Here is a 16219-nt window from a genome sequence, read left to right as displayed (position 1 = left end):
TTCTGGGTGAACATACATCACAATTAACTTAAAAATATTGCAAATGGCAATCAAACTTATTTATACAATTTTATTTAAATAAGGGGAACTGAAACTCAGTTTGATTGAAGATTTTCAATCATGATGCAACACTGAAAACCAATCAAAAAGTTTGAAGTTGTAAAGTAGTATTATGGTGTCACAATAATGATAAAAATAATGATATATTTTTTAATCTTTCATACTGTTACCATGACAATCAAACTAACCTGTCCAATTTCCTTCATGTGTGTAGATATCACTACAAAGAAACCATTTGAAAATCCTATCATGATGTAACCATCCCCATACCTGAAAGTAACCAATACAACATGAGAAAACTCCATGTGTCTTATTCTAATAGACATCTTTACACTTGTATGCAAATTTGTCAGCCGTTACTTTAAGTCAAATAAGTTCCTGTAAACTTTTGCGTCTCAATTTAAAACATTTTATGTAATTTTTTAAAAGAATTTGACGCATGACGCCAGCAGGTTATTCAGAGACAAATTTGGGTCATTCTGAGCAAAACTTAGCTAAATAACCAAAACTATATGAATGTATATATATACTCTTAATTTTATCGATGTACATGCAAGTATGAATTCTCCAATAATGTAATTAATTTTAATATGATAAGAAACTTTTATATATTTTCAGAGTTGGAATTTCTCAAAATTTTATTTAGACAAGGAAAATAAATTAAATAAAAATTGGCAAAAAGTAAAATCACAAAAATACTGAACTTAGAGGAAGATCAATTGGGAAAGTCCATAATCACATGGCAAAATCAAATAACAAAACGCATCAAAAACGAATGGACAAAAACTGTCATATTCCTGACTTGGTACAGGCATTTTCAAATGTAGAAAATGGTGGATTAAACCTGGTTCTATAGCGCTAACCCTCTCACTTTAATGACAGTCTCATCAATTTCCGATATTATTACATTGATGCGTTAAATAAACAGACACAATAAATATAATAGTCAAAATATGGGTACATCAGTCATCATCGTTTAACAATTTTAAAAGGAACAATTTAACAGAACACAAAAACATCTACTATCTACGAACACATTTATTGATTTGAGTGTCTGACGTCAGAAAATTTTATACGTCACATAAATTTGTCGTTCAATGTACGTACAAACAATTTTAAAATTTTCATGGGAATGTTAGCAAATTACTGTAGAAATTTTTATTTAATTTTCATAAATGCTATAGTACTTACCATCTATAAGATACAATGGTTCCATATCTTGGTTGAAAGGCCAACTCTATTGGATTATCTGGATCATTTAAGTTATACAAGAACAATGTCTTCTTCCCTATCACTACACTCACCTACAATATACAGAAATATATAACTCACAATATTTTTACATGTGCTTGATCACCAAGAATATTCATAAATCTATACCTAACAATGTCATTTAGTCATCATTTCAGTGTAAAATTTGATAACCAAAATTCTGCAAAACCATATTGTCTTCTTTGGAAACTTAACAGTGTAGCATCATAGGTATGCTTCTGGCATTAATCTTGAATGCAGGCATTTTAATCAAATCAGTCATTTAAATAAAATCAGGCATTTTAAGGGTTCTTGTACCATTAAGAATGATGTAAAATTTGACATTAAGAAATTTTAGGTGAATAATGTAAATTTTGGTTAATTACTAAAGAAATAATATATTAATACATTGCAAAATTTTAAATTCCAGTTACAGACAGGTAGATAAAGAATTTTATGCAGGTTCTTGTCCAATCAAAACCATTGATACAAAATATTTGCATTCCAAAGAACACCATTGATACAAAATATTTGATTTCCAAACAGAACCATCAGTACAAAATATTTGCATTCCAAACAGAACCATTGATACAAAATATTTGCATTCCAAACAGAACCATTGATACAAAATATTTGCATTCCAAAAAGACCCATTGATACAAAATATTTGCATCAGAATTAAAAATAAGTCAAACAATCTTACAGTGTTCTCGCCAATCTGACTTCTTTCATCTCCTTTCATTTCAGAGAACTGCACATCTTGTGGTGGTGCCCGTAGTGATGTTTGTCGTACAGTGTCGCCCTCTACATTACTAACGGTGACAGAATTATCGTCACTACCTAGACAAAGCAGGTTCTCATTACTCCATGCTCCACATGTTATCCTTCTAGTATGTTTACCCAGAATGGGTACCTTCCTAAAATAGCAATATGTTTTATAGAAGTAATTTCCATGAACTGATGCTAACATTTCTGGGTTTCAAGAAATCAAAATATGAATACTTTTTAGAAATTCTACTAGGGAACACATTTCACATTATTGTTGTTTTAAACCATTTACAGTGTCTTCAGTTTCTTTATTACCCTTAACATGACTTATGATTTTGACTTCACATCCATTTAGATAAGAAGGATAAAAAAGAAACTGAACAGGTCCAGTGGCTGAAACATCTAAAAGAAAAAGTAGACAATACCACAAAATCTTTAAAAAAAATGTAAATTCAAACTAAATATTATAAATAACATTTAAAAAAAGGCAATTAAATTTTTACACATTATTATACCTTGATGTTTGGTGGTTATAAATAAGTAAATTTCCTTTGGCTGTACCAACAGCTAAGTAAGGTCCTGCCTTGGCCCACAACAGAAATGTCATAGTATCTCTGAAATCATACCAATAGAGAATGCATTAATATAGTATAGTTTTATACAGGTAGTAAAATAAACACATTTATAAGAATTTAAATGCAATTTGGGTTGAAGACAACATGGTTTCTGGATGAATGTAACTGTGTTACAGCAAATTTGTAAAATTAATGATGAGGTAGAAAACCGAAAAATTTCAGGAGTTTTATTTGATTACTGACTGAATAAGTTAGTGAATTCTTAAAATGTGTATTATCATGTAAACACAGCACACAAGAGGAATCAGTTAGAAATATCTCTCAGTGTTATGTGCTGATGATTCTGGGTTCTTTACTTTTGATATATTCCATATGTAATGTACATCATGATTAGAATTTTTACATATATATGTAATATATGGCAGGTTGGTAAATCAATTTTTTTTTTCACCTCCAATCACCAACATGATCAATTTTCAGAGTGGAACACTCAATACCAGCAAGGTCATTTCAGTTGTTGGATAGCTGTCTCATTGAAACACATGTTCTTAATTGTATTGAATAGAATTATACATTATCAAAGTTAATTCAGTTATCTTAAGAAGAGTAAATTGGTACATTTTAGTGTAAACTAAGGAGACACAAGGTTAAAAGTTGGTCAGTGTGACAACACATTTTAAACTTTACAAATATAGACTTATTTTCTGTGTCATTTGGTCTCTTGTGGAGAGTTGTCTGATTGACAACCATATCACATCTTCTTTGTTTCTGAGCATACCTGAATCCACTGTCAATCTGTGAGGCACGGGTAGTGTTGGCATCCCACAATGTAACAACACCATTTTTATCATTAATTACAGCCAGTGAGTCACCATCTTTATCCCAAGCCATTCCAGTACACTGCCTGTAAAAATACAAATCAATAAAAAATTATCAATGTCTTATAATATAGAGATGAGCAATAAAATCATTCATTTTGCATGAGAATCTCAAATATTTTTCTTTCATTTTTTCAACCAAATTATTTAAAAAGGTCTAATTGATAAATTGTTAATAAAAGGAGAAAATCTTTCTACTCACCCAGGTAAGTTGATTTCTTCTTTAAGCTCCCCATGTCTGTCATACAGACGAACAACATTGTCATTTCTAAAGAAAAAGAAAAAGATTTTCAGTGAAATATTAAAAGAAAGAAGAAAAAAATGCAACATATGTAGAAGTCCTTTGTCTTTGGAATTTTTTTTCTTTAATTCGTATTGCTTGAATTTCAAAGTGTAAATAAATTATATATTTTTGTATTGCATTTTGTATCTTTGATCGATACCATGTATATATACATGTATGATAGGAAAATAAACCTGAGAGACATGTTGTACTTCAATGAATACATTAAACAAGAATGTGTCTGCAGCACACGGATAACCAACTAGCATTCACATTTTCTATGTTCAGTGGACTGTGAAATTGGGGTAAAAACCCTAATTTGGCATTAAAATAAGAAAGATCATATCATAGGGAACATGTGTACTAAGTTTCAAGTTGATTGGACTTCAACTTCATCAAAAACTACATTGACCAAAAACTTTAACCTGAAGCGAGACAGACAAACGGACTGACAAACCAATGAATGCACAGACCAGAAAACATAATGCCCCTCTACTATCATAGGTGGGGCATACAAACATTAGTTTGTTGTAAGTGGACTCTTTCATGTTTATGAAAAACTGAAACTATAGTGCAGCCAATTTAACAAAAATATTTTATCTGAAAGAAGCACCAGTTTTTATACAAAGTTTGAGCTATGCATATGATCTTGGCTTACTCTTCATCTCTTGTAGTTTTTTTTAGAAAAAAAATACAATTTGCATAAAGTATTTTACTTACCCAGCTGTGGCTAAATAATTGCCTAAAGTTTTCTGCCAACTATATATCAGATTACCCTGGGATCCAAGTGTTTTGTTGGTCAATGTAAATACACGCTAAAATGAAAATGACAAAAAAATTATTTCCCTCTGTATACTATAACTTGGCCTGTGAGAAAGATAACTGGGTCTTTAACCCTTGTGATATCAGGCACTTTAAATGTTTACTTTGGTAATTATTTTTATCAATAAGTTGCAGCAATAGACAACTTTCGAGTTCAATGCATTTCCATCAAAAACTCTGGTTTTAGTGAACATCATTCGTGCATTTAGAGACATGACGTCACTTCTGTTCAATGTTGAGTGTATGGTTGAAAAACTACATTGCTATGTTGCACAAATTAGTCGGCAAATTAAATTCTTATAATTGACAATCAGCACTGCTGTCATTAGGGGATTGTGATTAAGTACTTACAAAACAAACTTTATTTCTAGTTTATCCTGCACAATGCACTCACTAAGACGCTTGATGAATGGTAATAGTGCAGGGATACAGGCCACCCCTTCTATCTGGTAAATGACGTCATAAAGGCGTGCATAATTGACAAGTTTTTCCCAGTGACGGATGAACTCAAAAGTGGTCTATTGGGTAGCATACTTCTTGTGACCATGTGCATTGAACTGACTATGATAAAGACTCCTTTCTCAAATTATAATTTCTGTACAGTTAGCAAAAAGCTGTAATTAATTCAAACTGTAAAATCCATTCCTCTACAAAGTCGTTTCATATAATTGGATGTATGATACTATCATCAAAATGTACATATTTGCTGAAAAATAAAAATCATGGAGTTGATAAGATAGTCTTTAGTCTTTAGTATGCGTCATCTTGACACTGATTTTCTCATATGTACTTTGGTCACTTGCGCGTTTGAATACATTAATCACGTTTGTATTTTCTCTTTGTACTTTCACAAAGATAAGATAGGAAGACATCTGTATCTGTATCTGTATGTTACACAGTGCAGGATCCGATCGCGGATATATGCGCACTGGAAGGAGAGCGGGTTGGTTAGTCCAACCGTTGGAGGGCAGCCATGAAACCCTCAACTGTCTTTTGACATGCAGTTACCTCGTCCAGATGGTTCCACTCAACTATTGTTTTTGGAAAAAAAGAGTTCTTACGAATGTCTGTTTTGCAGTCTATTAATTTATACGATCTGCTATTTCTGGTTTCTTGTCTTTCCACTATGTTTGAATATTGGAAGTCACTAAAGTTTTTTGCTTTCACTTGGCGTTTATTTCTTGTCTTTTGTAGATAATCTGTTGGATCAATAGCCGGCACCAATCCCTCAACCACTTTGTAGAACATAGTCAGCCTCTGATGTTTCCTTCGCTCTTGGAGAGGTGGCAGTTTTAGCTTAGAAAGCATATTTGTGACGCATCCGGTGTCTCTGGATTTATAGTCGTGCAGAATGAATCGTGCTCCTCTTTTCTGTATGCTTTCTATTTTTTCTATTTCCCTGATGGTGAATGGGTCCCAGATGACAGCACCGTATTCTAGTACGGATCTAACCATGGCTAAGTAGGCAAGTTTTTTGCACTCTTGGGGGCACTGGCGTAAGTTTCTTCTCAGGAACCCCAGTGTACAGCTTGCCTTGCTTGTTGTTTTCCCTATGTGGCTGGTCCATTTTAGGTCATCAGATATGTTAAGACCTAGGTAAGGATTAGTTTGTACCTGTTCTAGTATGTGGTTGTCTAGTTGGTAGAAGTGTGTTGATTTTTGTTTGAAGCTCATTATATAGCATTTTTTTGCGTTGAATTTCATTCCCCAATTTAGTGCCCATACTTCCAGAGCTTTTAGATCTTCTTGGAGAGTTTGGTGGTCTTTTGTGTTTTTGATCTCTCGATAAAGTAGGCAGTCATCTGCAAATAAACGAACTTGAGATTTTACGCTTTCCGGGAGGTCGTTGATGTGGCATAGAAAAAGCAGCGGTCCTAGTACTGTGCCTTGTGGTACGCCAGAGTCTACGTGGGCATATTCTGAGTGCTCACCTTCTACGACAACCCGCATTGATCGTTTTTGCAGAAATGCTGCTAACCATTTGTTCAGATTTCCATCTATTCCGAAGCTGTTTAGTTTTGCCAGAAGTTTGTTATGTGGCACAGTATCAAAAGCCTTTGAAAAGTCGAGTATAGCCATATCAAGTTGAATGCCACTGTCGAAGCTCTTTAGTAGGTCTTCTGTTGTGACTAAGAGCTGTGTTGTACAAGAGTAACCTGATCTGAATCCATGATTTAAATTTGTCAGTATTTTGTGCTTTTCCAGATGTTTAAGGATGTGTTTACAGATGATGTGTTCCAAAAGCTTACATGATACACAGGTCAGTGAGACTGGTCTGTAATTTTCAGCTGCCTGGACGTCCCCCTTCTTAAATACTGGAGCTATGTTTGCACTTAACCAATCTTCAGGGAGAGTGCCTGTGTCAATTGATTTTTGAAAGATGGCGGATATACTTGGTGCGAGTTCTTCTGCACATGTTTTAAGGACAGTGTTTGGTATTCCGTCTGGTCCCATTGCTTTGGATGGATTTACGTTTTTCAATAATTTATGTACTCCTTCTGATGTTATGTCCAATTTTGAAATATTTGAAGTTGATCTTTTCTTTAGTGGTGGTATTTGTGAGTTCGGATCTAATTTAGTGAATACTGATTTGAATTGGTTGTTTAGAATTTCTGCCTTTTCTTTGCTGTCGTTTGTAAGGCCTCCATTTGACTTTAGTGGTGCTACTCCTATATTATCTTGTTTCTTTGCTTTCATGTAGTTCCAGAATGGTTTAGAACTATTCTTTTCAAAACCTGCATTGATGATGTCATTAATATAGTTCCATTCTGCTTTTCTAAATTGGCGTTTGCAGTCTTTTTGGAATTGTTTATATTCTTTGTAACTTCCAGTTTTTCTAGCATGTTTGTGCAACCTAGCTTTCCGTTTTAGCATTTTGCGCAGTTTTCTGTTTAACCATGGGACAGAGTGCTTTTTCTTTATCATTTTAGATGGTACGTTGGTGTCAATTGTTGCTTGTACACCGTTCTTGAAGGTTTGCCAGGTTTTATCTATTGGCATATCGTGTATATGATTATGGATGTCCTTTGTTATCATATTTATGTCTGTTTTAATCTGATCCCAGTTTGCTTTCCCATCAGATATCAGATTTTAAATAAAATTGACAAACCTTACACAAGAGCCATATATGTATTGTCAATGGTAAGGGGAGGGTTGGCATATTTAAACATTTTCATACCTTGATAAGAATTATGAAATCGGAAAATCATAAAATTTATCCAGACACAAAAATGAAAAAATTATACCAAAATGGCAAAAAAAGTCAAAATGCTCTTTTGTTTTGACCTCTTTCAGTGTCGACTTTTGGGTATATATAAATATTTTATTTTCATTGGTGCTTGACCATTAAAGTACATCAAACTGTTTAGATAGTTACCTTCATTGTGATAGCTTGTAGTTGATATTTTTCAAAGATTTGTATACATATTCACCACTGGATACAGACCGCTGTGGAATGCGGGTCGTTTTGTGCTTTCTTAGATTGGAGAATCCCATTACGGTAGATAACTCGTGATATTTGTATAACTTCCTCCATATAAGGTACACCTCCGAAATTTATAATCGTTGTCAAGCAGTAGAAAGCTCTATATAAGGATAGTGATCCGGCGGCGGCATCGTTAAATCTATCAAACAAGTTTATATTATAGAGGGTTGACGGTACCACGATTTCTCGAGGATTACAAGAACAATTATTATATCAGCAAAAAAATATTTATGTATTTAAGCTGTGATCATTCTTAATGCTCGGTTGGAAAATTTATTCAAGTCAATATGATGTTAGATGTATTAATTTCTCATATAAATATATTTATATATTATAGACCAAGGGTTTTATTATTTACAGTCTAATTGTATCGTGATTGTCATGGTATGTAAATTATATGATGTATCTATGCTAATCAATGTTCTTTTTCCTTATACTTGTATTCTCTAAATGCCCCTTGTGGGCTCTTAATTGGAAATAAAATATATCTTATCTATCTTATCTTATATCAAATGGCAAAATAGAAAGCTCAAACATATCAATCGAATTCAAAACAACTGTCATATTCCCGACTTCAGGGTACAGGCATTTTCTTATGTAGAAAATGGGGGATTGAACCTGGTTTTATAGCTAGCTTAACTTGACTCTCACTTGTATAACAGTCGCATCAAATTCCATTATATATATTGACATAGTTTCCTTCTGTCATATATCCTTCTCATACAGTCGACCCAACTTAAGTTAATCTCATACCCATAAATTTTCTACTGCACACAACCATTTCCCAGTTTCTCATGTTTTTTTTCTTCTAATTATATATGAAATCGGTCAACTATATTTGGTATGTTAAAACATTTTATTATGTATGTCAGTCTGGCAAAAATTAACAACTATAGGTCACCGTGCGGCCTTCAACAATGAACAAAGCCCATACCGCATAGTTAAGTTGGCAACACATTTTGTTATGTACCTAGTGTAAAAAGGTCATCAGTCTCTCCCATTTATAGATTGCCCATATCTTTCATAACAGTATACAGCTTCTGTAATTTATCGATGAAATGTTGTGTGTGTTCTGCCTGTTCGTGATGTCTGGTACTTTCATTGGCACTCGTGGCTTCAGATGCCGATTCATACTGAGAAACATTAACCAAGTGACACATCAATGGCACCACAATCACCTTTGATAACAACATGTGCTTGCTCATGTAATTGGCCATTATCCAACGCTGAAAATTCACAATTAGATTTGTGAAAAAATAAATTTTTCGTTATGGAATTCTGCAGCCAGCTGATGATGTGTAGGATCAAATAACTTCATGTCTCATCGTGCATTTTTTTAATTCAATTGTCAACATTAGATTCAGAATTGAAATTGTGGACTTTCAGTTTTGCGTCTTTCGAACCAGTCTACGATACTTAGCACATCCTGAGTTTGTTCACTGACCTCTGACATTAAACAGTAAGTAAACACTTATTGGCTTCTTTAAGTAGCTTGTAGAGTGTGCTTACTGTAACCTGGTTATTTACTGTGTCCAAGTGACACGTGATGCAGACAAAAAGAATTACGTTGTTCCCGAGGAAGCAATCTCTGCCTCAAACTTGGTTCCTGTTAATTCCTTAATTATCATCAAGCAGATTACCAATGGTCTTAAATGCTGCCGTTTCAACGTGCAAACCCCAAGACATAATGAATAAACTTGTCCTCGTCATAATTTTGGGTCAATGTCACTGCATTTTGTTTTGTTAATGTGTAGATTGGCTCATCAGTAGCAATAACAGATGTTTGAAATGGATTCAAATATACAACCGTGTTTTTTAATCACGTCAATGACATGCCGTAATGTGGCCGCTGAATGGACTTGGTAATAGCCGATAGGTTACAGCGATGATACACTAGTACTCACACCAAATACTGGACACCTTTTTGGAGGCATGGTCCACCGACCATGTTATATTGTCGTTTTCAACAGATGCCTCTTTTCGGTTTCTTTTCTCAAGCCCTTAATGCTCAACAGCCAAATCACTTTTGCATTTATTTTAGTTAAATTCCCAAGGGAAATTGGCTTTTGATGGAGTTGGATTCCTTTTCGTGATGAAAGTATGGTATATATGGTCAAAAGAATAAGAAAGTTCAGGAACCCTCTTAGGCAGCAACCATATGATTTTCTGGGGGGGCTATGGGTTTTTTTTCTGGACAAATTTTTTTTTTCGCCTGCGGCGAAAAACAATCTATTTTTTTCGCGACAAGTCGAAAACAATTTTTTTCTTTCAATTTTAGCATTACATATAGTGGCAGCTGAGGGTGAAACAAACAATTTTTTTTTCTCAGAATCAAAAACAAATTATTTTTTTCTCCAAAAACTGGAAACAAACTTTTTTTTCCAAAAAAAACCATAGCCCCCCCCCCCCCCCAGAAAATCAAATGGTTGCTGCCTTAATCCTGCTGTCTTTACTGTGAAATAACTCACGTTTTTCAACTGCATTGTCAGCTGATGGATGCTGGAAGAGTGAAATGCTTGTTCTATGGAAAAAAAAGTTGTTACTGTCGTTACAGTTGAATTATGATCTATGTTGCAGCTGTAGGAAACAAGCTTTTCATTAAGACTGTCGTACAAACTACTCCCATGTTTTTCTATATATTTCCTTAATGCTTCATCTTCTAGAAGGGCTTATGGCACCCAGTCATACGGAATGATAAGGCAATGTTCATGTAGCCCTTCTCAAAGAAGTCTCCTTCTAGTGTTAGACAGACATCCCTAAATAAAACACTGCAAATTGGGTTTCGTGGTCTCCTTAATGCCTGTGAGTTGCTGTTCCTTCTCTGTACATCAATTATACTGTAAAATATGAGCTATTGTTAGATCTGTCTTGTATGCACTATAGCAAAATTGTGACTTCATCTCAGATTCATTCTCAATCATTCACCATACAATCCTTAAGAAGGGTGGAGGGAATTGTACTTTCAACACATCCTTCCTGAAATGTTCTAGTAAACTCTTCTTCTCATATATGTTATGATGGTATGATACTAAACCCATAACGGGAAGGATTGTGCCTGATGTTCATATGATGAAATCATAATCTTTCAGTCAGTTTAATTGAAGTCTGGAGCTGGCATGTCAGTTAACTGCTAGTAGTCTGTTGTTATTTATGTATTATTGTCATTTTGTTTATTTTCTTTGGTTACATCTTCTGACATCAGACTCGGACTTCTCTTGAACTGAATTTTAATGTGCGTATTGTTATGCGTTTACTTTTCTACATTGTCTAGAGGTATAGGGGGAGGGTTGAGATCTCACAAACATGTTTAACCCCGCCGCATTTTTGCGCCTGTCCCAAGTCAGGAGCCTCTGGCCTTTGTTGGTCTTGTATTATTTTAATTTTAGTTTCTTGTGTACAATTTGGAATTTAGTATGCGTTCATTGTCACTGAACTAGTATATATTTGTTTAGGGGCCAGCTGAAGGACGCCTCCGGGTGCGGGAATTTTTCGCTACATTAATTGAAGACCTGTTGGTGACCTTCTGCTGTTGTTTTTTTCTATGGTCGGGTTGTTGTCTCTTTGGCACATTCCCCATTTCCATTCTCAATTTTATCTAACTTATGGTTAATCTTGTGCCAATGCAAGATCTTGGCAGCTTTGGCAATGATTCAATATCAGAGATAGATAGATGATTGTGACACGACCGCACCATTATCATTTTTAAAGCTAAAAGAACATCTCCTCCCTTCTAATGAGCTCCAAGTTCAGAAATTTCGGTGATTGGCTAGAACTGCAAGATGGAATATAAAGGATAATCATAATTTGTATTATCTGCACTATGTAGGTGAGGAGCTCTGAAAACACAGTGGATGCACTTCCCTTTAATTCTTTAGACAGTTCGCGAAACGGCATTTTTTCTATTCAATATATATGGATTGTCTAATTGTCTACTTCTCCCAGCACATTCTAGAAAATACTATATTCAACCACAGCTTATAAGAGCATTATAAACAACGGGACGAAGTTTTGAAAAGGGAGAAGTTGCCAGTGGTCTTTATCAGAAACCATAATGTTATCAACAGAATCAGACTTAACATCGGGTTTGTATTGACATGAGTGGAGCAGGATCTACTAGAGCACCTAATACCACTCGTCTTTCATAAGTTTTGTGTTGCTAAGTAATTAGTTTTCTTTGTTGTGTTTTGTTTTTATTTTGATCGTTTTCCTTTTTTTGCTATGGACTTGTCAGTTTGTTATCGTTTTGTTTTAGTTTGAATACTCCTTTGGTGGACTCTGGTGTTTTTGTCTCTTTTTAATATAGCCACATGATCAGTTTTAGGACAGACTCAGGATTGACGCGAATAAACTATTGCCAAGTGTAAATAGAACAAATCCAGTCACAAAAATACTGTATCATTATTATGTCGTTCTAATGAAATAGAGACCATGCTTCTTCTATACACATGGAAAAAAGTTTTGCAACAACTTGAAAAATCAGCCTCCTATGTTGAATAGAATATGAAAAAATATTTGTAAAATAATATTGAAACGTAGTTAAATAAATTTATAACAAAATAAGTATTTTTTGTACAAGAAAATATGGGCAAAGATAAAATAAAAAAAAAAACCCCATCAAGGTTGAAGGTGGAAAGGGATCTATTTTGAGGATCTGAATAGGGTTTTTATATGGAAGAAATACACCAATTGTTTCAAGATTAATATGGGAAAAGACACAAACCATAAAGCTTGAAGGTCGAAGGAGTGGTCTCTATTTGAGGTCTGAATGGGGTTAACAGAATAAAGAATAAAGATAAAAGAGAGATAAAGGGATGCAAAAGATAAAAAGATAACAGAAAACAGGTCAACATATTAATGAATGCAGAAATGAAGACCTCCATACAAGTCCTCTGTGCAATAGATTCTAGAGAGGTTTTCTGCCATACAAGTCCTCTGTGCAATATATTCTAGAGTGGTTTTCTGCCATACAAGTCCTCTGTGCAATATATTCTAGAGAGGTTTTCTGCCATACAAGTCCTCTGTGCAATAGATTCTAGAGAGGTTTTCTGCCATACAAGTCCTCTGTGCAATAGATTCTAGAGAGGTTTTCTGCCATACAAGTCCTCTGTGCAATATATTCTAGAGAGGTTTTCTGTCATACAAGTCCTCTGTGCAATAGATTCTAGAGAGGTTTTCTGCCATACAAGTCCTCTGTGCAATAGATTCTAGAGAGGTTTTCTGCCATACAAGTCCTCTGTGCAATATATTCTAGAGAGGTTTTCTGCCATACAAGTCCTCTGTGCAATATATTCTAGAGAGGTTTTCTGCCATACAAGTCCTCTGTGCAATATATTCTAGAGAGGTGTTCTGCCATACAAGTCCTCTGTGCAATAGATTCTAGAGAGGTTTTCTGCCCATTTTGATAACCTAAGAAAAAGAATCCAGTCTAAAAGAAAAGAAACGGTTTAATGTAACTGATTTAGGTGTTCAACATTTTTCATAGTAACCATTTGGTTTGTATTTTTCATTTGCAAAGAGATAAAAAAAAAAAAAAAACTTGCATCATTTATTTGTGAGAGTTTTAGATATGAATTTCTACCCTAAATTCTAACAATGAAGTGATGAAAGTTTTTGCTATAATTCACATGTTTCCCAACTTTTCATGCGAAATTTAAAAGTATATTTTTATATTATTACGTTTGAAATATTAATTATACATGTATTATATTATGTGAGCCTGTTCTGATGAACAATGCCATGATTATATATTTTGCAAATTTAACCTTTTATACAATCATGAGTTAAGTTATAACCTGACGAGGCATTCTAAATATTTACTGTTAATTAGTTTTAATTTTTGGGACAATAATTTTGGAAAATGGAGAACTGTTGTGAAACGCAAATCCAAGTAAAAAAGTGTATGTATTGGTCTAGATTGAAGTTTTCTTAATTTAATTTAAGAGTGATTGCCGTATTTAGTCAATTTCTGATTGCATCTTTATTCTGTTTTGTAAGTGTATACTTGTGTGCATAAATTGATTGTTCTGATAATAAACTATATCACCATTAACATGTTGTTAACATAGATAAAATGTTGTGTTCGAGTTGTACAAAATAGAGATATAAGCCAAAGATCAAACAATTTTACTTCACCAGATGCGCTTTTCAATAATTTAAAATAGCTCTTCAAATGAAGATCGAGGACTAAATGTTCAAAATTTCAAAATCAAATACCTATATTGAAGAACAAATAAAACCAAAGAGGGCCAAAGATCAGAGCTATGTTGATTGATGTTTTAATTCAAAATGATGTCCAAATTTTTTTAAAGAAATTTCACTTAACAAAATCTGTGTTTTCATTTCAGAACCAAGGTACAAGCTGCATGGCTAGTGATACCCCAAAGACTAACTGTTAACCAGCAAAGATTAATAGTACCAATACTGCTGCACCAGATGTGCTTTTCTCCAGAGAGATGTTCCAAATATGATTTTAAGAAATATTTTCACTAAAGTTTAATTTTTACATGACTTTCCTTTTTTAAAGAAGAAAATAAATTTGGAAATGCATATCATAGATATAGGAAAATGTGGTATGAGAGCCAAAGAGACAACTCTCCATCCAAGTAATAATTTATAAAAGTAAACCATTATAGGTCAAGGTACGGCCTTCGACATGGAACTTTGGCTCACACTGAACAGCAAGCTATAAAGGGCCCCAAAATTACTAGTGTAAAACCATTCAAACAGGAAAATTAACGGTCTAATCTATATAAAAAGTAGAAACTAAAGACACATATGAACTACATAAACAGACAATAACTACTGTACATCAGATTCCTGACTAAGGACAGATACAAATTTGCAGCGGGATTGAACGTTTTAATGGTATCAAACATTCTCCTTTTTCTGGAACAATAATATAACATAACAACATAGTAAAGCACACTATAAAGTATCAATTGGAAGGCTTAACTCAATCAAATAACGCAAATTAACACACAATGAACGAATAAATTTTATCTGTGATACCTGAATACTAACACACAGATAATAAAAATAATAAGGGATAAATAGTAAAGTCAAAAGTAAATAAACAGGTATAAACAAAGTTAAAGCATGCACAATTTGTCAAGTCAGATTAGTGTTTAGCAAGGTAGGGAATTTTCCCATTGGCAATCATACCACATCTTCCCAAATGTTTTTATCTATATAAGGAAATTCCTGAAGTTTTCAGTATTAAATGGTATAAATTACCTGTTCATAACCAAAACTAGACAGCATAGTAAATAAATGGAAAATGTGTCCTCATGAACAAAGATGATGCCCTAGCTGTCATACATCATCATAAAGGGACAGAACGATAAAAGTGACGCTACACAAATTTGAAATTGAAGTATTGTGTAAAGATTTCATAATGTATGGTTGAGGCAAACTAAAGTTACAGAACATAAACTAAAAATTTTGCATTTTTTTCCATTTATAAAGGGACATAACCCTAGAACAGTCAAAGTGACGCCACCAAAAAATTGGAATGTTTGGAGTTTTGTGGTAATAAGCATTGTGTATAAGTTTCATAACATTTCTTTAAGACAAACTTAAGTTAGAGAATGGAAACTCAAAATTTTGTTATTTTTCCATTTATAAAGGGGCATAACTCTAGAACCGTTAGAGTGACGCTATCAAAATTTTAACTCGAAATAAGCATTGTGTATAAGTTTAATAACATTTCGGTTGAGGCAAACTTAAGTTAGAGAACGGAAACTAAATTTTTTGTAATTTGTCCATTTATAAAGGGCATAACTCTAGAACTATTAGAGTGACACTATCAAAATTCCAACTTGATCGATATTTTGTGGTAATAAGCATTGTGTATAAGTATTATAACATTTGGTAGGGGTAAACTTAAGTTAAAGAATGGAAACTAAAAATGTTGCAATTTTTCCATTTTTTAAGGGGCATAACTCTAGAAAGGTTAAAGTGACCCCATTAAATTTCAAATTTGATCTGTGTTTTGTGGTAATAGGCATTGTGTATAAGTTTCATAACATTTGGTTGAGGAAAACTGAAGTTATAGAACGGAAACCTATTTTTGGACGTACATAAGTACGTATGTACAGAT

At 33.7% G+C, this 16219-nt stretch overlaps 1 protein-coding gene across 1 annotated transcript in view; it reads right to left on the bottom strand.

Moving 5' to 3' along the window:
* LOC139485207 (WD repeat-containing protein 19-like) overlaps nt 1–8130 on the bottom strand; it is a 34178-nt gene extending 26048 nt beyond the window's left edge. The window contains exons 1-8 of the mRNA XM_071269482.1: nt 8014–8130; nt 4536–4630; nt 3735–3800; nt 3433–3558; nt 2595–2693; nt 2015–2228; nt 1252–1364; nt 249–330 (exon numbers count right to left, since the gene is read on the bottom strand). Coding sequence (XP_071125583.1) covers nt 249–330; nt 1252–1364; nt 2015–2228; nt 2595–2693; nt 3433–3558; nt 3735–3800; nt 4536–4630; nt 8014–8019 — 801 coding nt within the window. The 5' untranslated portion in view covers nt 8020–8130. The remainder of the gene's footprint in view (nt 1–248; nt 331–1251; nt 1365–2014; nt 2229–2594; nt 2694–3432; nt 3559–3734; nt 3801–4535; nt 4631–8013) is intronic.
* Between the last annotated feature and the right edge of the window lie 8089 nt (nt 8131–16219).

This window comes from Mytilus edulis, chromosome 8 (genome assembly GCF_963676685.1).
Source record: "Mytilus edulis chromosome 8, xbMytEdul2.2, whole genome shotgun sequence".
NCBI classification, from domain to species: domain Eukaryota; kingdom Metazoa; phylum Mollusca; class Bivalvia; order Mytilida; family Mytilidae; genus Mytilus; species Mytilus edulis.
This window is presented reverse-complemented; position numbering and strand designations above follow the sequence as displayed.